Consider the following 23,467-nt stretch of genomic DNA (forward strand, 5'->3'; position numbering starts at 1 on the left):
CGTTCTGTGCAGATTGGATAGATCTCTCCCATGCTTGTAGAATATTTAATGTTCCCCTTGAAATGTTTGTGCTGACAGGTGGTTATAGGGATTATGCTTTATAGTGATGGCATCCCAAAACAGGTTCCTATTCTTAGCAGTTGATTTGGAAACAAGGGCATGCACACCCCTACTCACACAGAAAGAACTAAGATCATTTCAGCTTCTTGAAAATTCTATAGAGTTCTGTCATAGGGAATAATGGGAAGTTGAAACAAAACTTTCTTGTTTTTGAACCTACGACTACAGAAATGGATGGCATGACAACCCAATCCTTGATAACAACCTACATTTCTTCCATGGACGTTCTAATAATATGTATTTATTTAATGCATTTTATGCATCTCTAAGGCCATTCAATTAGAAAGCAATTACCTTCCTCCAAAAGATCAACCTCCCCCTTTTATTTCTGCAGTACACTGTCCACTTTTATCTATTCTGGAGCCTAAAACAACAAAAGTTCATCTATGAATTCACAAAACATGCTGGTTCATTTTATCTTTCTTTTAATATTTAATATTAATCCATTTTTAATTTTCCATTTGTAGTTTTCCTAAGGCTTTTTACCTTTGTCTAACAGAACAATGTGATCTTCATATTTTAAATTGTTCCTGGTTTGACCTCCAATTTTGATTGCAATTGTTATATATTCTGAAAGTGCCATTCCTGAATACATTCATTGTAAAAGCTAAGCAGATATGGGGACAATGGGGATCCTTGTCTATTTATTCTGTTTCTCCTAACTCCACCCTTCATTGTAAAAGTTTTTCAAAATAATAATCAGAAGTTCTAGCATGATCTGCCTCTTAAAAATCTTAAATGCTCCCTTCAATACCATTTTGTGTTAGTTATCTAATTTGCCTTTTCTGAAACCTTCCGGTTCATTTGGCAATTTTCTGACCATATATGGCTTTATTCTTCTTTGTAAGATCTTAAGCAAACCTTTGTTTGTGTAAGGAATGAGTGTAATATTTTGACAGTATGCGAATATATACCATTTTTCAATCTATGGCCCATGGTGTTGTTTCATATTTGTTGACATACAGCTGTTTGTACTTTAGATGTTTCTTTTCTGAAAACTTTCAATAATTCAGTCAGTTTATCTCTGATGCTTTTCTACAAATAATTTATTGCTCTCGTATATCACTTTTAAGTAGAGTCAGTTCCCAAATGCATTTTCTCTATATAAATTGATTTATGTTACTTACTTATTTAAAAAATTTCTATGGCTAAACATCTTAAGACACAACTCTGGGTGGCCATTGAAATGTTTTTTGTTATTCTATACTAATCCTAATTTCAAGAGATTTCAGTATTCAATTGTTCTATAACCACATTTTCTTTCTCTATGTCCTATCTCCCACATACTGTATATTCCCATCATGCTACCGTATTTTCCGGCCTATAAGATGACTTTCTAAAGCCTGCAAATTGGCTCTGAAGTCGGGGGGCGTCTTATACGCCAAGTCATCTTATACGCCAGACATTACGGTAGTTTCCACCGTATAAGATGACTTTCTAGGCAGGCAAATCGGCTCCGAAGTCGGGGGTTGTCTTATACGCCAGGTTATCTAATACGCCGGAAAATACGGTATTTCTTTCAAGGTAAACAACATTATATAAAATATATAAATACAAAGAAACAAAGCTATGAGACAGGAGAAAACAAAAGGAAATATAACTACATCTAGTTTACAGCTCCCCAATTCACTATATTTATCCGTCCTTGTAAATTATCCTTGCTTTTAGTACATTGTCATGCTGATTCATACATTATTTTTTGGTCTTTGAACTTCTCATTTTCCTTTTTCTAAGATCTCATACGCTTCTGCAACTTTCTCAGTCTTCTCCTTCCTCTCAATTGATATACTTCTTTTATGTCCTAGCCCTAATTCATTCTGTATTTATGATCAAGCTACCTCAATAAACTTATTTTATTCAAAAAGGTGATATACTTTTAATCCGCCCACTCATTCTTGATCTTATCTCTTCTGCTTTTACCACACATACTTCTTAAGCAGCCACAGGCAGAAACACATTATCACTGTGGCATTGTCTCCACCCAGTTTTATACTACAAAGTGCAACTGTCGGTACAATAGAAGAATAAAAAGCATACAAAGAGCATCCACCCAGCAAAATTGCCTACCAGCCTATTGACTGGGAATTTGAAAAGTCTCTTGAAACTATTAAAATGTCTCACCAGGTGGCAGCACCTGGAAGATTTTGTTTTGTCTTAGATACTTAGCATCTTCTGATACATACTTTGAAAGAAAACCTTCAGGAAACAGCAGGGCTGGAAGCTGCAGTGGGCAGTAGGGGAAAAACATTATGGAAGAAGGTAATGGCATATATTACTTCAAATATAATTTCAACATTTTATAGCTTTGCACTGGCCATAGATAAAGCAATGAAATAAGTGTAAGGAGGAGTTTCTCCGTACACTTGTACAGAACCAATATGATTTTCCCCATAGACATAGCATTTAACGCATGGTTCTTTCATTGCCACACATATGCATGTGCCTTTGGTATCCAAATGCATTTATTTATTTGTTTGTTTGTCCTACTTGTAAACTGCCCGTCTCCCTCAAAGACAGATTTTGTTCATTTACAATAGGGTTCACATTTTTTTTATTGGAATTACAATATAAATGTTTCTTAGCTTTGTACAATGCTTGAAGTGGTTTTCGAAAGTTACTCCTTCTTCTGTTGATGGCTGAGAATGTCTGACTCAACCTCTGACAAGCTGATTATTTGTAATACAGTTTTTTACAGATGATATGGTACCCTTAACCATTCCTTTTGATATCTGTGCATTAACTGACAAGCTATAAGAGTTTTCTCATCTATTGCAGAACCACTGCTAGGATTGGTAAATTAGAAAAGTTTATATTATTGCAGGTATCCTTGATTGTATAGCTATGCTATAGATAAAATCAAATCAAATATAAAACATTTGCCTTAATGTACCTGTGTATCATAGGGGCCTATACTCATATTTTGCAGTATTCGTTTCAAAAAATTGGTGACATCTTTCCATTCAAAAATACTGTTAGATCCATCAAGAACAAAGACAATATCCAGCTGGGACTTGCATTCTGCAACAGGAAACAAAATAAGGAAATGTTCGAAGCACACAATGGTTTTTCTGTTAAATTGACACTCTGCTACTCCTTTAATTTCAAAACAAATTACTCAGAAGAGATATGATGTTTCTCAGATACAATTAATATGCAACAAGAACTGCTCTGAGTTTCTACATTCCATTGCATTATTATCTATTTTTCTAGTATAGTTTATACAATAGAGACCTACACAATGAAACACATCCAAGCAGAAGTTGAAGGATGAAGTTTTTGAGTTGCTATAATTTGAATCAGTGCCTTTGGAAAATGTGCATAATGAAGTTCTGCTTGAGAACGGAAATGGAGATTCATCTTCTATGGTATTATAAAATTCATTGGGCTATTTTAGACCAGTCATTCTCTCTCTGCCCAGCCTGAAACTCAGCCTATTTTACCTCTGGAGGAAATGTTGGACTCATTGCTTGCACTGATATACTGATTCTTTGGTTCTGAAGCTTGTTACAACTGGATGGTGATAACTCATCAGTGCAGGAGATGGAGCTATTGATTCAGTCTAGCAGGTTTCAGATTAAAAAGCTTCTAGCATCTTGAGATGTTCTGATATGACATAGAGTAGCTTTGTGGACAGGAGAGGGCATGTTTTGGTTAATGGGTATTTCATGAATACTGGACCTTTGTCCAGCTACATGGAGATCAAGAAATATCTCAAGAATAAAGAATGTTTTCAATTTTCAATTATTCATAACTATGTTTAAAATGTGATTTTAAAATATAAACAGTTTTATTAAGATTGCTATATAGACATTCTACTTAAGATCTATTGTACTTCAAATGTTTCTTTGGTGTGTGTTTTGTGTCCATTGCTAACCATTTTAGCTATTTCAGAATGCATAATTATAGAAACAAGCTCTTCATACAGCTTGTCACACATCATGGTGATTATCTTGAAGAAATCACAGATGCCTCTAATATTTAGAACTCATTAAGTCTAACTACATGAATAGTTTGTTGGCTCTGGAGTTATATTACTACCATGTATAGGGGTGGTAGTAAAGTATCATTTGTCTATATAAAAAAGAAACAACTGCAGTGGACTTGAATAGAAAAGAAAACTAAAAGTAATGGGAAAGGACATTTGTTTTTATTGTCATGAACTAAGGAGCAACTTAAAGAAAGGAAGAAGGAAGATGGTAGGTTAGCAAATCATATCCTCCAAGAAGGGCTTCACAAAGTATTTTTGAAAATAATGTTTTTAATATGATTAAAATGTCATCCCCGCTTCTGGGAATCAGCACAAAGAATGGAGTCTTGTGACTCCAAAAACCAATGCAAGGACAAATATTTCATCTTCTTATATTAAAGAGGCATTTAGCTTTCTGTGATGGCTTGAAGATTATTTTTAGACTGATTTTCATTTGTGAATAATGCTATGAACCTGTTTATACTAAAACTAAATTACAGGGACAGTAAGCATTTAAGTAATATACAAACAAGGATACCATTTACCTAATTTGGTCATGCCAGTTGCCTTGAAAATTAGTTTATAATTCTGATATAACTCTGTATATATATTAGACTTTTTTCAAGCTCCATCTCTGCTAAAAAGATACAAAAACAATTTTCATATATACATACCTCGCAATGGAGCAATGGAATTTACAACCTCAAAATTGGAGCTAACGTTGGAACAGATGCCTGTTGTATAATAGGAATGTCCACATTTATAAGCATAAAGAGGCCCGCATGCCTTTGACAAAGAAAAAAAATACTTTTTACTGTTTAAATAATTCACCATATTTTATAGTAGCTATTTTGATATCCACAATGGTTGGAAATATGCTTGCTGAAGTCCTAAATGAAAACTATAAAACATTGCAACAGCAATATGATGGCACAGCCACAAAGGGATCTGATCCAGTTTTGGAATTTTGTGCAGTACAAACTTATTTTTTATTATACTTGGGTGTTAAACAAAGAAGTTTAAAAAAACCCAGGAACCCAACAATTCAACCCTTAGTATTTATTCTCTATCACAGTAACAAAATTATTGCTCTCAATATATCTGATAAATATATATCTGATAAATACACACATTGTATATAAAATAAACTTCTTCTTTTTCTTCTTGTGCCATATCCATTATCGGACGTTGGCGCTCATGTTGGTGATCCTGTTTTTATCAGCAGCCGCACGAAAAAGTGCTGCTGAGTTTTGTCCAAACCAATCCCTTAGGTATATGTAATTTTAGATTGTGTCCCGTGCTCCTAGGTCAGTGATGGCAAACCTTTCAGAGACCAAGTGCCCAAACTGCAACCCAAAACCCACTTATGTATTGTTGGGTGCCGGGTGGGCGTGGCCCAATGGGTGGACATGGCAGCGGTGGTAACGGCAGACTGGGTGGGACTAAAAAGTCCAATCAATCAATTCCAACTTTGATGATCTTTTTTTCCCCGCGAGAAGTTGAAATTGATTGATTGATTGAACCTTTTTTTTTTTTTTGTACATGGAGGCAGAGGTCTAAAGCGAAAAGGTTTTATAAAACCTGAGGGCCCAGTTCTGGGGTGATGGCACACGTGCCCACAGAGAGGGCTCTGTGTGCCCACCTGTGGCACGTGTGCCATAGGTTCACCACCACAGTCCTAAGTCATTCCAATATCACAGTGGAGGCATGTGTTACTCTGCTTTCATTAGAGACACATTTGCCAAACATTTGCCAGCAATGCCCCTCTGGATTTTACACAGAACAAACCAGTCAGTTATTGTGAATAATAATAATAGTAATGACAGTTATATGTTTGACATCAAGATTCAAAACAAGGACAAAACTAATATAAGAGCATTTAAGTCCCATGAAATTCCACTAAAGATCTCCAAGTAGGCATTTTGGAAAAAAAATAACTTTATCAGCATAACTCAGGGAAAGATTGCTGAATTCACACACATCAAGAACTTCATGCTTTTCAAAAAAAAAAAAATATCTCGGCACTGACAAGGTGTTTTTTAGCACATTATAATTGTTATTAGAAAAGGTACTTGTAAATCTGTCTCAGTGCAATCAGTATTTCCATAACCACCCTATTTTTCTCCTCAGCTTATCCCAATTTATCAGTTGTATCAGTTTAGTTAATTCAAGCATCTGAGGATATAAGCTTTGGTTCATGAAAGCTTAAACCTTATAAATTAATTTGTTATTTGAAAATATGCTACCAAACTGATTTTTTTTAATCCATAGGCTAATACAGTACTCCTCCTTCAATAATTACTCCTTGGCATGGAATATAAAGTACCTCTTGATAGTTCCAAGAATCTGTGCTGGTTATTATGCATCAGAGACGCTTTTCTCTCTATTTTATTAACACTGATTGAGTCCATTTTTGAGGAGCACAATTCAATTCATGGATCTTGGAGATTTTAGTTCCCACTAATCCTACAATTCTCCGCACTACCTGAACATTTGTAGCCATGCTGGCTAGTAATTCTGGCAGTTGAAGTCCACATGTATTAATGTTGCCAAGGCTGAGAAACACTGCTTTAGAGCATCACTAAGCATGCCATGAGAAGTGGGAGAAGGAGTGGGAGAAAGATGGCAGCACTGGCTAAAAGTGGGTCTCCTCATTTCCATCTGTAGAATCATTGCTGGATCTAGTGCATGGGTGTCAAACTCACTACATAGCATGATGTGTCGCGATGTATCACGACTCTTTTTGCATTGCCAGCAATGGGGTGGGTGCGGCTTTGGTATGATGAAACCGGCCCGTGGGCCGGCAGTTTGACACCCCTGATCTAGTGTCTTACATGGATGATGATGATGATGATGTCATCCATTCACTCATGTTCAACTCTTGTTATTTCTACAGGCCAGGTCTCTCAACGTCTTCCAGTCCTGCACTACTGCCTTAAGTTGTTCTATGCTCTGGTGTCAGCTTTGATGGTGTCCAACTACCGTGTTCTTTGGCGGTCTGGGTTCCTTTTATTACTAACTCTTCCCAACACAATTGCTTTCTCCAGTGAATTCCCCAGCATGACATGGCCAAAATGAGTGAGATATAGTTTTGTGATTTTGCCTTCCTTATGTGGGTAGAAATAATTTCCCATTATTATGTATAATTTTCCAAAAGTAGTTAGATTCTGACCTTATCAGACCAAATCACCAAGTTTAATATTCAAGAGTGATAGAAACTTTAATCCAACAATATCCGGGCAAGTTCTGTATTTCTTCTTTAAATGGAAAAAAAATCATACGTGGAAACCTTTCATGATAAATATTACAGTATTGATTATAGTAAATATGCATATTATTTTTTATTTCCCCCAAGAGATAATATGCTCACCAAAAACCCTCCTTTGGGATTTGTCACTAAGGTTGACCCAAGAGTCATATTCTCCTTTACTTCTGTAACTTGAGGAATTGAAGTGTCAGCTATAGATAGATTAAAAATAAAGTTAATTATGGGAAAATATGCAAACAAGATATTAAATCATGTGGTATTTAAAATGCCAAATTTGTATGCAAAACAAGGATCTTTTTGGCTTCTTTTCTTTTCTTCTCCCTGTTCCCTCTTGGTTAAAACTATGAAATACATAGTTTTTCTGGCTTTCATCCCAGAATCTTTGTCTGGGATAATGCTTCACATAGTTTTCCTGAACCTCAAACAGAATGTCAAAATAGCAACAGGGTGACAGTAAAAGATATGAATTCATTTAAAATTGAAAATTAGGAACAAATAAACTTTTTCATTTTCTGTATAGCTCTAGTGTTGGATCAGTAAATTATCAGCTGCATACATAATATGTCAGTGGGCAATAAAGGTTATGGGAACGACAATGTAGTAGAACTCACACTAGTTGCTTTGTTAGCAAAAACTGTACAACTGACATTGGAAGAAGTTTCTGGACCTTTGGTAAAAGATTCAGTGAAGTAGCAAATATAGCTGAAAGACCCATTACAAAAAGGGGAAATGAGTGGAAAGAGAATATTGGAATTTACAGATGGTCCTCAACTTACGACCATTGTAACATGTCATGCTATACACATCCTAATCATATAACTGCATTTTGGATGGTTGGCAATTGGCTACAACTGGTAGCAGCATCCTGCAGTCACATGATCATGATTTGCTATGTTTTTTGTCTGTTTCCAGCATTTTTTGACTGCAGATTTGCTTAACAGCTATGAAAATCTTGTAAAATAGGGTCTGTCATGTGGGTGCCTCACTATAATGACTTATAATGTAGTCAGAAACACTGTTCCAATCATGGTTGTAAGTTGAGAACTACTTGTATACCATTTATATAAAAAAGCTGTCTTGTAGCACCCTTCCCCTCTTTGCAGAGGACTAATTTCTTTTTATCACCTAGCCTGTTTAGTGAGGGTCCTTTGATTATGATGCTTATTATTTCTGGCCTTTTAGTTAAACAAGTTTTGGCTTCTAACTTGATTTTGTTATGGTAGTGAAATTGCAATTTTTTTCATTGACTTTCTTACCTGGCAGGTTTAATTTTACACATGGCAAACTGTTACCCTGTCCTACAGGGCATTTATAGACATCACCTGTTTTCTTTTGGGGCTGACCAGCCAAAGGAGAACCAATAAGCACCCTGCAGAATGATAATATATATATTGTCAATGCAGTACATAATATTTGCTTTGGTACATTAAATAAATGTAATAATTTACTATCTAAGTTGCATGTAAAAAAGCTAGTGGGATAAAATGAGTTTACAATAGCAGATAGGAGTATCAAGTTAGAGCAGTTTCTCTAATTAGTTATTCTTTCTCTGAAAACACCATAAGGTGTTCATTATGACCTATGAAATCCTAAATGACTAAGGAATCATTAAGTTATAGAGGTTTGGGAAGGGATGAAAGGGGGAGATAATAATTAACTAATTAATAATCTCACCATTTTCCCTCTTCATTTTCAAATTGCTGCACACTATATCCAAACATGTCTTCCACAGGACCACTAAAAGTCATTGTATCTTTCACATCAACGTTGAATGACAAAGAGAGATGCAGCAGAACTGTTTTTGTAAAAAAAGGAAAGAATGGAGAAAATTAAACCAGTCTCAATGACGAAGTTTATATGCTGCCTAAAGGCCATCAGAAATTTGAAATTGAAATACATTCTCAGCAACAGTGATCTGGAAGACACATAATACCACATTATAATAGATACATTGAAGGCTTCCTTTTGGACTGTTGTGTGTTAAATTTGTTACTTAAGTGTACTGTTAAATAATAAAGCTTTTTTCAAATCAAATATTCTATTGTCACAATAGCATCTGGTCAGTTTTGTGTAATGGATAAAGTATGGGATTTTTATTGGGATGGAATATAGATGATGGAATATGGGATTTGATCTGAAAGCCATCTACTAGAAGATTAGTGGGCTTCCTTGTGCAATTGGTTGGCCACGGTGAAAACAGATTGCTGGACTAAATGGGCCAAGGCTATGATCAAACAAGTTACAAACCAGATTCATATCTTTTCTCAGCTGTACTACAATTTGTCATGATGTCATATTGTCACCAACTGTGATTGAAGGAAACAGAAAGGCAGAAATAACATAAGCAGACTATCTTACACTATTCAGTGATGAAAGAAAAAATTCAAAGCATTGTTTTCTAAAGGATAGACTATTTTGTCTTTAGTATAACCTCTCACCAAAGGCACTAGAGCAGTGGTTCTCAACCTGTGGGTCGGGACCCCATTTGGGGTCAAACGACCATTTCACGGGGGTCGCCAAACAATGCAGTCCGCCATTTTTTCCCCCTTTTCCTTAGCTGTGCTACTCCCTTTTATTCTATTGGCTTTTGAAAGCCAATAGAATAGACTCTCTTGAATATAGTCTAATTCTATTGGCTTTCAAAAGCCAATAGGAATTGTCCAGGCTGTCTCTGCCCTGCTGAGCCTGCCAAAAGTCCCATTCTGCAAATGGTGCTGCACCAGTTGAGTAGTCCTCGACTTACGACCGGTTGGGTGTCGCGGCATTAAAAAGGTTGAGAACCACTGCACTAGAGATTGTTATCTAAACATTACATATTTGGTGACTCATAGTGTTATTTTTCTTTTTCCTAGAGGATTTAGTTTGATTTATTATCAAACACATTTTGCTTTAATGTAGGATAAATAAACTTGACCACACACCATGATTGCACATTAAATACACGACAGCGAAGTTCAGAAATTAATATTTCACAGCATTGTTCCCCGATGTGTGTGCAACTCACTCTGCATTAGGTGCAAATGAAGAAATACCAGGGCGACGTGTTTTGATAAGGGAAAACAGAAAACTGAACTTGGCTCCTGGCAACTGCAAGAAAATTAGGCAGTTTCCTGGAAAGTGGATTATCTTTGCCATATTCCAGGATTTTTATTTTATTTATTTTGAATTTAGAGTTACTTTCCATCTTAGTTTACAGGCTTGGAATTTCCTGAGTGTCTTCTATTCAAGAATTAACCAGATCAATCTCTGTTTAGCATCAAAACCCAGGTAATTTCAGTCAGCCAGCCAGCCAGCCAGCCAACACCAACCAACTAAATAAATAATGAACAAAATCCCCAAAGTAGGCTTTCTTCTAGGGTGCTCTGGTTTTCAATAAGGAGAGTTTTGAAGCTATGTGAAAGGTTTCTTTTGTAATTTTCTCCCGTAAGATTCAATCAATGTGACTGGGGAAGAAATGGCTTTGTCAGAGAGAAGAAAACATGGTAAAATTCTGGTAGTGGGGGATAGGGATTCTTGTAGTCCCGTAGTGATGAATAAAACAAGCTTCTTTCCAGGGAATGATGTCAATCTTGCCATGAGCTCTTTAGAGCAGGGCTTTTCAACCAGTGGTACAGGTACCACTTGTGGTACATTGGCACCTGGTAGGGGGTACGCGAACATCCTAGAAAAGTGGTAGTGTGGGAGGGGAATGAGCTGAACCGGTGGCAGCACCACACAAGCCTGAGCGAGAGATGGCTGGAGCTGCAAGGCTGTCAGGGCTCAGCAGAAGAGCCAGGATCAAGCACCAGGCTCCAGCTGGAAAGCAGCACTGATCCTGGTGCTTCTGCTGAACCCTGAAGAAGCACCAATCAGCTGGAATGTTGCAGCATCTCCAGGGTCTTGTGATTTACATTCAGAAGCTTGGCAACTGATTCATGTTTATGACAGTCAGTGTCCCAGGGTCATGTGAAGTGACCAAAACCTGCTGCAACCACCCAGCAGACGGGGGGAATAAAAATCAAACACCCCCACCCCACCCCCGCTGCCAATCCTCAACAGAAATGCTCACAACAATGGAAAGTTCGGACAGGAGGAAGAGCGTGGCCGGGCGGGCAGGCAGGTGTCTTGCTCGGCTGTGGCTTGGGGGTCACTTTTTTCAGTGCCATTGTAACTTCGAACAGTCACTAAGCAAACTGTTGTAAGTCGAGGAGTATCTGTACTTTTCACTTTTTTCCTTTTTTTTTTTTTTTGGTTCATCAAGTTTTTGACACCTTGCTAGGCAAGTGGTGATACTCGGATGTTGCCATATCCTAAAAGTGGTACAATGGGTGAAAAGATTGAAAAGCCCTGCTTTAGAGGTTAACGTAATCAGAGAAGATGCAAAACACAATAGAAGTAGAGAAGGGTTAAAGTATTTTAATAATGAAAGCTCTTTTGGAGAAGAAATGTTTTAAAAAGAAATTAGGATTTAGACTTTAGCACAGTGTTAGAAACATCCATGTTATTATGCTTTCTAAATGTCATTCCTGAAATATTTTGAGATTCAAGAAACTTTTTTGATGGAGTGCAAGGTGTGATTCTTGGAAGTACTGAGTATAGGTCTCAGAGTACCTCCATTGTCTTCTTCTGTTGAACAGTAATGTTTAATGTGATATCAAGGGCAAGTTATTAACAATTAAAAAATGATCACCTAAACTGTCTTAAATTAAATGCAGTTATTTTCCCATGAATCTGCCTACTTCACACAGGGCAACCCCTGGCAGGCTACTGAATAATATGTCTGACCCTTGTCTTGAAAAAGGTTGCACACCCATCTTACTTTGATATCTATTTTAAGTAATATTTTGTCTGATATTTTCATTATCAGAAATAATTTCAAAATAAGACTACGACAGACTTAAAATTGCTGCACGTAAACTAAAATAAATTTTAGTTTTTAAAAAATACATTTTCATACTTTCACAGTAAAACATCGCTATGTTTAAATTCATAAAGTTTTATGATGCAGACAATTAATGGCAAAAGAAAACAGAAAGGAAAGCATCCCAAATTTATGTTAAAAATTTACACGAGCAGATATTGTTTATGCTGGTGCTGAAAGTTATAATTTCAGTTCTAACCACAAATGAACTAGGAAGGAATTCCACAATCAGGTTCTAGTACAATGAATGTCCGGTTTAAGGTCACCACACTGGGAAGCAAAGCAAACATGACACCTTCAAAGTGGCTTCTCTGCTAGATTTTTAAATCACAGGCACTTAGAGAAAAGGTGCTCTGCCAGGCTCCTGATTGTGTCCAATCCTATGTTAGTTGGAAAGAGAACACAGTGATCTTTTGTGCATTATATTTCTTTAATGTATTTGGCACTGAAGACATTTCTTGTGGATTATGTGCTCAGGAACATAAAACATTGTAAGAAGTTGTTGACATTTAAGTGATGCTAGGATTCATCATGCCTTTTATGACTGCCTCATCAAATTGCTTAGGGCCATTTATAGTAGTAGAAGTTGGGAAAAAAATGAAAGAAGACTGCCCATTTCCATTAGTATTCTTTTGACTCATGAAAATACTGCTGAGGCAAAATAGTTTTTTTTTTTTAAAGAAATCCTGGATAGTCAGAGAAAATAAAAAAGCACTTTTTTGGCTTTGCTCTTATGAAAAGTATGAATAAGTTTTAAGAGGAAGCCCATTACAAGTGGGAAGGATAATCCAAAACTTGTATACATGAACAATTATTGCTATTTAATGGAAGACTAATGTGGAGATGTCTATTCTGTGTATGCACACATGTCTATGTATGTCCACTTTATTCCCCTCTTCCCAATATGACCAGATTTTGATATATCCGCAGTACATGCAAACAGACTAGAAAGGGTTTATGCTAAAAATTTGCAGTAGTTCAAAACACTTTTTAAAAATACACCTTCCTATCTGGGTTGCAAATATCTAGTGGATAGATATTTTGCTAGTGGATAGCAAAGAGACATTTTGCAACTATTTAAAAAAGTGACTTATAACCAGTCCTTATAATGAGCATCCCATCATATGATCAAAATTCAGGTATTTGACAACCAGCATGTATTTATGATGCTTACATTGTCCTGGGATTGTGTAATCACCATTTGCAAACTTCCCAGCTGACTTCTGACAAGCAAAGTCAATGGGAGGAAGCTGGATAATGTCTGTGTGATTCACTTAAACTGCAATGATTTGCCTAAGAACTGAGACAAAAAAGTTCAGAAAATTGGCAACCCACTTAACAACCACCTTGCTTAGCAATGGAAATTCTGGTTCCAATTGAGGTTGTAAGTTGAGGCCTATCTGTGAACAGAAAACAATAAAGCGGGCATTCTCATGGGCCCAAACTCTTAACTAAATGTTGAAAAGGGAAAAATTTGAAAAATGAGAAACAAAAAAATGAAGCAAAGAAAAAGGGCATTGTGGGTTGGCCAGATCCTGAATAAACATTCAATACTGCAATATTTTGTTGCAGGTTCTATTGGATCCAAGCACTCTCTCATGTTCTTCATCTATTCTAAGCCAATGTTTTTCAAACTTGGCAACTTTAAGATGTATGGACCTCAGCATGTTGATTGAGGAATTCTGGAAGTTGAAGTTCACATATCTTAAAAGTTACAAGTTTAAGAAACATTGATCTGAGGCAACCAAGAAATTCAGAGTGGAAGAACTATGCAAGTATTAATTCTTAATGCTAAGGATAATTGGGACTGAGCAGGTGAATTATTTGCTTTTGACAGATTAAATGAATTGTTCAAATCAATTAATATAGAAAGAAAAGCAGCACAATTATGGCCTTAGTGTATACTTGTATAGCCAGTGCACATTTTATTCATAAGCTCACCATTTTTGCTCTAATACTAAATATATATTGTAGTAAATAATATTTTTCCCTTCTTCTCTTTGAACCAAACAGTTATTTGAATACCAGCCATAGTTTGAAGTTTCTGGTAAAAAGTCAGACAGTAGAAAACCTTATCTTGGTCCACTATTCAATAATCTTCTAACAAATGCTTCTAATTTCCTTCTAGATTTTTGCTGCTAAGGCTATTTCAATATTATAAAGCTAACGTGTTTAGAATCCTTTGCCATCTGAAAAATATGCTTGTTGGCATTCATTGTGGAATTTTCCTCAAGTCCTATTAACCAACTTCAATCTGAACTATTTAAAGGCTACATCAGAAATGTGTATTGCTATTAATTTCACACTTGGCTAAAAATCAGAATTTCTGATAAAACCTTACACAAAGCTTTCTATTTATCAGTGAAGCATGCCTATTTATTCCTATAACCATAAAAGAACTTTTGTTTAAGTTCTCTTTTAGTTTTTCTGTCTACATCTTTAACCTTTGCTAAAAAAGAAACTGATATTTTCAACTATTACTCATAAACAATAAATACATTAAAATACTGTTCTATCTATTAAATGCAGGCAACAAGTAAAACACCAATTAAATATTTTGTAGAAAGCTTAAGTCACACAAACAATACTTTCTTGGATTTAACAGTAGACCATTAAAATCTAGCATGTAAGATTGCTCTCTTCAGAGTCACATATACATTAGAAGTAATTTATTCAGACTGAATTTAAATGGACAAATAAGTCAAATTTATCTTTCTAAGTGGATAAAGCTGAGGAATCTGGAGGGAAGCACCGGTGCATAAAAATGGAACTTGTATAATTATACAACCCAAGGCAATATAACATGGTAGACTAGAATCTGATCATGTTGTTATGACATACATCCTTATGTCATTTTAACTGCGTTGATCTGGCTTCAGACAATACAGCAAAATGAGCAAATATATCTATATTTATAAAAAAAATCTGTATCTCTCTCTTATTCTTTGAAAGAGAATTTGCTTACAATTTCTTATAGATGGAATGTGTAATGAATTTCCAACAGCTATTTACTGTATTTAGCCAAAAGATAGGAAACTCTAAATTTAAAATACTATCCGCTCTCCCAAAAAATAATATTTTGAGTGTATGTATATACACACAGAGATGACAAAATTTCTGTACAGTATAATCCCAATTTCTGTTCTTTCAACCCAGCTGAAACCAATTCTAAGTATTTCTCTCCCCTCTGCAATAAATGTGTACTCATGATATATTTATACATGCACTTGTGTATAGATAATTTAAAGAAGCCATATGTTCTTTAAAAGGTGGGATGAGGACAAGAATAAATTCATATTAATTGAATTAATAGTTTTATAAAAAAATAATTGGTTCCAAAATTAGGGACTACAACTTCCTCATTGTTTCTCACAGAAATAACAAGAAAGAAAAAAGATAATCAGGAAATGGGATCAATGAGGTAAAAGGGTAGCTGCCCTGGGAAAGGATGAAAAGAGAAAGAGGGGGGCAAATCTGGATGGTGATGAGACCATGGAAAGAAATAACTGGCCAGAGATGGAAAGAAAAGGGAAAGAAGTCTTGTTATGCATTACAGAAAAAGTTAAATTCACCAGGTAGGCAGTCCTATCGAACAAGAGGATACAGGGAAATCTTCACAGACACCATGCTTTTCACCTACACCTACAGCTGTTCCTGCTTTCCCTTCCCAACAGTTCTTTTATTCTTCCCACCAAATGTAAGGGTTCCTCTTCTATTCACAGGAAATTCCAGGAAAACCTGAACCACTACAGAAAGAACAAGGCATCCCCATTTCAATTCTTAGGAAGCATAAATGAGCCCTTAAGCTATAATAGAAATTAATAATCTTTTGGTTACTGAGGTGCACTTAACATTTAGGAAAAGCCATAAATAAAGTACTGATGTACATAGGTTGAATTGGGATTTTTGTTCTTTTAAGCTTTGGGAAAGCTTGCAATACAATTAATGTGTTTTTCTCAAAAAACCACTCAGAAAACCAAACTATCCAAATGTACTCAAAGGAAGCTTAGGAGCTGCATCTGGACAGGTTTTGCCCTCATGATCATGGTGGGGTGTGTGGAGAAAGGCACATTAGCGAAAGGTTCTACTTCTGACTGATTCTAGATGCTTCTGTTTCTCAAAGACTGAGAATTCCATTTCCCTAGTTTTATTCTATCAGCTACAAAATATACTGTGTCCTAGATCAAAGATCCCCAACCCCGGTCTGTGGACCTGCACCAGTCCGCAGCATGCCAGAAACCGGTTCACACAAACAAGCGAAGCCCCATCCACAGGATGCAGGCAGCACATGAAACCACACCCCCTATGGGCTGTGAGAAAAGCTCTCTCCACAGAACCAGTCCCTGGTGCCCAAAAAGTTGGGCGCTACTGCCCTAGAGGTTAACTAATCCAAAGCAGTTCTATGGTTTGAATATATAAATATGTCATAGCTGCAAGCCTCATTGTGCAAGGATAAATACAAATAATCAGGCACAGTGTTTATGTTAAGCATGTTAACTGGAACTGAGCTATTTGGTTAGGTTTACCAAAGCAGCTTAGAAATGTTTCCATTGCAATTGAATCTCCTTTCAACTCTTAAAAATACTGTACACTGTTATTTAATAATATATTGTTAGATCTTATGTGATCTCTTATCCCATTAGCTATGTCAATAAAGTTTCATTTAAAACTATGAATTTAAAATTTCATTTATAATAAAAGAAAATGTTTGAATAGTCAGTTGCTAAAATGGAAACATGTGATGCCCCCCAATAAGTACATAAGTTAATAATTTTCAGAGTTAAAAATATGACATTTATACTTGCCACATGCTTTTTGACTGTTTGTACTGAGTGAAAATTTTGTCTTTTCAACATAGTCTTTAGCAAAAGCTTATACAAATAAGCATGTTATTCTTCTTGTCTGATACCAGTTTATTGTTTTTGCATGTTCCACAAAGCACCACAATTGTTTGCCAATTAGTTAGGTCACCCCAGTTTTGCTAGGGGAACTCCATTACCACTATTACCACAGCAACAAAAATGCATAAATATCAAGTAAACAAAATGACAATTTGGCTAGTCATTTTAAAAATATTGTTCTCTATTTTTTTTGTTTGGTAAGCCATTTACTATTGGGAACAAATATTATAAAGGAAGAAGTCTCATTATACAATAGGATAAGAAGGGTAAATATTTCTCCATCATCAATCATCTTCAGAACTAGAATCGTCTTCCTGATCAGAAAGTTCTGCAACAGGAAAACGCAGAATAGCAGCTACACCTGTCAGTTGTCCAAGCTGTTCCCCAGATACATGAAGGCTAGAGAAGATGCGAACTGTGCCCATATTCTCACGCACACTATCTACAAGCCGGACATATCGACTACGAGTAGCCACATCCTGATGCCTAAAAAGTTCATCGCTGATCAATAGAGTATCAATAGCCATTGCTTCATTAGCCTTTTCCACATGTTTGAGACCATAAAAGGCCCGATCAGGCTCATGTTGTAGCATTTTGTAGAAATCATCTAAAGCTTTGACTTCACCAGCTGCTTTGGTATCAGCAAGTCGACTAGTCACAGCTGGGTCACAAAGAGCTTCTTTCAGTGCGTACTTATGTCCAGATGATGAATGCACCTAGAATATGAAAAATAATAAAAAATATGTAGCATCTACTATGTTAATTAGTTTCTTTTGGAAACTGAATTCCCAGGAACAAGTACAGGAACAAGAACAAGTTGACTTACAATCAGTCATTTAGTAATCATTCAAAATTACAATGGCACTGAAAAAAGTGACTTACTACCATTCCTTGCACTTATGATTGTCACAGGATCCCTGATGGACACATGATCAAAATGTGGGTGTTTGGCAATTGACATGTATTTATGATGGTTAAATGAGCCCATGTGATCATCATCTGCAACTTTCCCAGCCAGCTTCCAACAAGCAAAGTCAATGGGGGAAGTCAGATTCACTTAACAATCACATGATTTACTTAATAATTGCAGTGATTTTGCTTAACAAAGGTAATAAAATTGCTCACATAACTGCATTGCTTAGCAATGGAAATTTGGTGCCAATTGTGCTTATCAGTCAAAAGCTACCTGTAAAAGTTTTTAAAATATATGGAAAACATTCTTATATATTTTTCTTACCTGGGGAAAACAATTTATCAATTTGAAAACAAAAACTGGCAGATCATTCAAAAAGACAATCCAGTAGCCCTCGACTTACAACCGCAATTGAGCCCAAAATTTCCATTGCTAAGTAAAACAGTTGTTAAATGAGTTTTGCCCCATTTTATGATATTTCTTGCCACAGTTATTAAGTGAATCACTGCACTTGTTAAGTTGTAACATGGCTGTTAAATGAATCTGATTTCTCCATTGATTTTGGTTGTCAGAAGATTGTAAAAGGTGATCACATGCCAAAGAGACACTACAACCATCATAACACATGCCCGTTGTCAAGTGTCTGAATTTTGATTATCTGACCATAGGGATGTTGTGGTTGTAAGTGTGAAAAATGATCGTCAATTTTTCAGTGCCATTGTAACTTTGAACAGTCACTAAATGAATGGTTGTACATCGAGGACTAACTGTATATACAACTGCTGAAAAACTACAAGAATACAATGTCTTATTCGGATTTTGCTCTGAGGTTACTTTTGTCAGCCAGAAGTATTGTATTAAGTATATTAACTGGGAAATATGTCTAGTTGAACTTTATAGGTGTGCTTTTGCATAGATAAGAATCAAGCTCCATATCCCTTCATAAACTACATATTCATCTCAAACCAGTTCTTATTTGTTTTATAATAAACTAGTAGATATGTCAAACTCGCGACGTCACATGATGTCGTGCAACATATCGGGATGGTTTTACCATTGCTGGCAATAGGGTGGATGTGTCTGGCCTGCAGGCTGGCAGTTTGATACCCCTGAACTAGTAAAACAATGAATCATGCTCTCATTAAACAGCTTATCTTGAGAAAGAATCTCAAGGAGAAAAATAGGAATCAACATCTATAAAGGAGCTAAGATTGCATGTACAGGTAGTCCTGGACTTACAACAGTATCTTTAGCGACTGTTCAAAGTTACGACAGGACTGAAAAAGTAACTTAAGACTGTTTTTCACACTTACAACTGTTGCAGCAACCCCATGGTCATGTGATCAAGCTTCAGGTGCTTGGCAACTGGTTCATATTTATGACGGTTGCAGTGTCCTGGGATCATGTGATCAGCTTTTGCGACCTTCTGACAAACAATGTCAGTGGGGAAGCCAGGTTCACCTAACAACCATATTACTACCTTAACTACAATGATTGACTTAACAATTGTGGCAAGGAAAGTCGTAAAATGGGGCAAAACTCACTTAACAAATGTTTCATTTAGCAACATAAATGTTGGGCTCAGCTGTAGTCGTAAAGTGAGGACCACCTATCCATTGTATAGTTTAAATCAGAGCAAACACATTCAATTAAACATACATATTAGGGCTTCACTGTAAAATTGTTTTATTTAGCTTAAATATTAGGCCATTCTTTTCATAAACCTATGTTTATAGATTGGGGATTATGACCTAGGAGAGACAGCAACCCCCCTCCCTTTCAATAAAAAAATCAATCAGAAATAAACACAGGTAGGCCTCTCATAGATAAATTTCATAAACCTGACTGCACTAACAATATTTATAGGCCCATTCATCCTTCTAAAGGGCCTTTTTTTAGTTCATAGATAAATTATGGCAGATTTAGGTGATCCAAATTTCAGTATAAGTGTCATTAAAATTACATAGAAAATTACATTTTTTTAAAAAAATTACATGGTTAGATATTTTACATCTCCCTTTTCTATATACCACACAATTCCAGTGCATGGCTAAAGATCACTGAAGCTGATGGTATGAAGCACATTAATTTCTAATTACCTGTAAGAATTTGGAGCGATTCTCCAACAACAACTTGTTGTCGGTCTTGACAGCCTGCTGGAACATGTAGTCGCAGAACTGCTCTCTCACGAACCCCGGGCTGGCCACCAGGACACACTTGACCACTTCGAAGTTAAGGTGGCGCTGAATGGCCTGCATCACTTGCTCGTAGAACCGCTCCAGGGCCCGGTCGTGCTGGGAGCAGTTCCCTCGGCGCTTTCGAGGGATGTTCACCTCGATCTTGGCCCGGGTCAGCGTCATACTGGGGGTGACGAGGCAGACGTGGGCCAACCCTTCCTGCATCACCACGGCGGCCAGGTCGGCGCTCCAGGCCGGGTCGCAAGCTTGCTCGATCCGCTCCAGCACCACGCTGTCCCATTGCTTCTTGGCCAGCGTGAACTGCCGGTTGGGCTCCAACTCGATGGTGTGATACGCGCCCATCTTGACGTACTCGTTCTCCTGGATGTTGGTGCCTTTGACGCGCAACTGGCAGGCCTGCGAGTCGAAGTCGATGGTCTCCACACACAGGGTGAGCGTGGTGCGGATACGGTTGCTGCCCACGCTGCCCGTGGACGACTCCGTCTGCACCTTTCGGATGGTGGAGGCCCGCAGGCTGTCGCCCACCTGCAGCAGGTTGTAGGCGTGCCATATATCTTCGGCGTCCTCGGGCATGAGCGTCACTTGCCCGGCGTTATCCTTCTCGATGTCTTTCCGCAACAGCTTCATCGTGGCTCCAGCGGCCGCAGCCCGGGATCAGCCGCCTCCTCTCTTCTCGGCCTGCAGGAGCCGGCGCTCGGCCCTGCTGATCGACCCAGCGACCAGCCTCGGGACTCAGCAACGACCGACCCGGGGCGGGCAATGCTGCGGGCGGGCGGAGCGCTAACAAGCCGCGGGCTTGGATTGCTTCTGGGCGCTTCGGCTAGGCTCCTCTCAGCCCCTCGTTGAATGGCTGGCGTGGAGAGAAGCCATAGCCAAGGGATGGGAAGCGTCTCGGAGAAGGAGGAGGAACAGGCCGGGTCCCGGGCGGAGCGTATACGTGACAAGAGTCCTGAAGGGGAGTGCCGGGACACAAGGCAAAGGCTGGTTGGCTGCCGGCGTGCTCTGCTGCTGGGCTCTACCCGCGAGAACTGCGGGAGGGAAGAGCTTCCCTTCGTCCGCTGACGTGATTAAGCCGTATTCCGTTAGGGAGAGAGGCTGGGGCCTTGGGTGGCGGCGGAGGCGTAACTGCCGGTGACTTCCCGCCCAAGTAACATTTAAAAGCCCACGTCGTAATGTGGATTTCATGCATCTTGCGCTTCGTTGTCTCTGCAAGCCTTTGATTTGAAACAAAAAAGAGGCTTTGGGGACGTAAAGATAAGCAAATGAATCGGTTTTAATCTTACAACACGGTTACTCAGGTCAGCTGAAGCCTGGTTTACTTAACTGCCCCATTTTCCGATGCTCGCTTCTGCTAATACAGTAACCGGCTTCTTTAAGGGGTACTTAACCAGGTTGGGAGTTGGTGTGATCCGTGAACAGCCATTCTGGCCCAGGTTTTTAGGGAGTTTGTGCTCTGAGGTTCATTTCTGTTTCCCATATGAGGTGCAGAGGATCAGAAGACGGAGAGGCTCAGTACAATAAAAACAATATTTTAAAATGCAACATAGAATCATTTTAATATTGTAAGCATCTTTCCCCACCCATTTTCATTAATTGGACTCAAGTGCTTTGAGGAGCAACATGTTGGCATGGGATTCAGTGAGAAATGTTGGATGGGTGTGGGATTAAATGATCATTTGCCATGCTCAAGGAACTTATTGATCAGGGCACAGTACTGCCTAAGGCCCAAATGGAAGTTAGTAGGTAGTCATTTGAAGGAGCATATTTCTAGGAAAATGATTTTAAAGTAATCAGACATTCCATCACATAACTCCCGCTATGCTCAGATGGAAATTGAGAGTCATCTTCTCTACCACAGCATTAGGGTAGTACATATTTTATGTGTTAGTTTTAAACTGGAAAACTAGTCTTGGAAAGCAAATGAGGATTTTCTATGAAAATCCTTACTGATATTCAACATTATTATTCATTATTATTATTCAGGAAGAAAAGTCATTACAGGGGAAACAGATCCACAACTTTTTAATTTGAGCAAATTTAAGAGGGAAAAAAGCCTTTATGCCATAAGAATAATGGAATGCATTGAATTTCTAATTATATATAAATTGCTTTTATATGGTTCTGTTGGTTATGGTTTCAGACTTCCACAAGAAATTAATGTGATTCATTGCCCTTCCCTTTGATGTAACAGAGCAAGATCCAAAATTAAAACCTATAATTAATAGTGTCTACGCCAATGCAGTGTATATATTTTTCCAGTTAACGCAAACTGAGGTAATCTCTGATGGGAGCATGATAACTGAGTATAGAAATATATGAAAAAGAAATATATTTCTTAACTATATAGAAATACTGCACTTAAATTTTCATGTTAGTTTGTTAAGATGAATGAACCTGTTGAAAATCTTTGAATTTTGTATGAATTTAGCAATCTAATCACTAGTCCAGTGGTTCTCAACCTTTTTAATGCCGCGACCCCCAATCTGTCGTAAGTCGAGGACTACTCAACCGGTTGTAAGTCGAGGACTACTCAACTGGTGCAGCACTGTTTGCAGAATGGGACTTTTGGCGGGCTCAGCAGGGCAGAGACAGCCTGGACAATTCCTATTGGCTTTTGAAAGCCAATAGAATTAGACTCTATTCAAGAGAGTCTATTCTATTGGCTTTCAAAAGCCAATAGAATAAAAGGGAGTAGCACAGCTAAGGAAAAGGGGAAAAAAATGGCGGACTGTGTTGTTGGGCGACCCCCGTGAAATGGTCGTTCGACCCCACAGGTTGAGAACCACTGCACTAGTCCTATTCATATTGTTGGATTCAGTTTTTACTGGTCTTTATATAAAGGGATGATGCAAACACGGTGCCAGAAAAATCTTCTGGCATTCTCTATTTTCAGGATATTTCATGACAATACATGCCTTATTCTAAATAGCATCTGGTCAGACAGCTATTTGAACTATTCTATTGTTACAATTTTAATATTTACCCAACATCTGAAAAAGATGTATCAACAGCTTTATGTAAGGGCAGAACATCATATGAAATCAACTAGATACTGTTCTTATTACTTTGGCCAGTTGCTACCAATGTGTTTAGTGCTTTTTCTTCAAGCCTTCAGTCTGGAAAGCCTTACACGGGCATTGGGTAGCAATAGGAATGTGTTGGATTATGATTCTGTAAGTTATGTATCTAGCTTGTTGACC

The 23,467-nt window shown here is 37.6% G+C and overlaps 2 protein-coding genes across 2 annotated transcripts in view; both read right to left on the reverse strand.

The window, feature by feature from the left end:
* The window catches only part of ITGA1 (integrin subunit alpha 1), an 89,284-nt gene that overhangs the window by 53,800 nt on the left and 12,017 nt on the right, over nt 1-23,467 (reverse strand). The window contains exons 2-6 of the mRNA XM_039356002.1: nt 9,030-9,150; nt 8,612-8,724; nt 7,458-7,546; nt 4,762-4,873; nt 3,011-3,138 (exon numbers count right to left, since the gene is read on the reverse strand). Of these exons, the coding sequence (XP_039211936.1) occupies nt 3,011-3,138; nt 4,762-4,873; nt 7,458-7,546; nt 8,612-8,724; nt 9,030-9,150 (563 nt within the window). The remainder of the gene's footprint in view (nt 1-3,010; nt 3,139-4,761; nt 4,874-7,457; nt 7,547-8,611; nt 8,725-9,029; nt 9,151-23,467) is intronic.
* Nucleotides 12,672-21,166, reverse strand: PELO (pelota mRNA surveillance and ribosome rescue factor). The gene is made up of 2 exons (XM_039356029.1): nt 20,169-21,166; nt 12,672-17,872 (listed from the first exon to the last, which is right to left on the reverse strand). The coding sequence occupies exons 1-2, from the start codon at nt 20,892-20,894 to the stop codon at nt 17,441-17,443; spliced, it is 1,158 nt and encodes a 385-aa protein (XP_039211963.1). The 5' UTR covers nt 20,895-21,166; the 3' UTR covers nt 12,672-17,440.

Source organism: Crotalus tigris, unplaced genomic scaffold (genome assembly GCF_016545835.1).
Source record: "Crotalus tigris isolate CLP2741 ecotype Arizona unplaced genomic scaffold, ASM1654583v1 scf7180000017571.3126492, whole genome shotgun sequence".
NCBI classification, from domain to species: domain Eukaryota; kingdom Metazoa; phylum Chordata; class Lepidosauria; order Squamata; family Viperidae; genus Crotalus; species Crotalus tigris.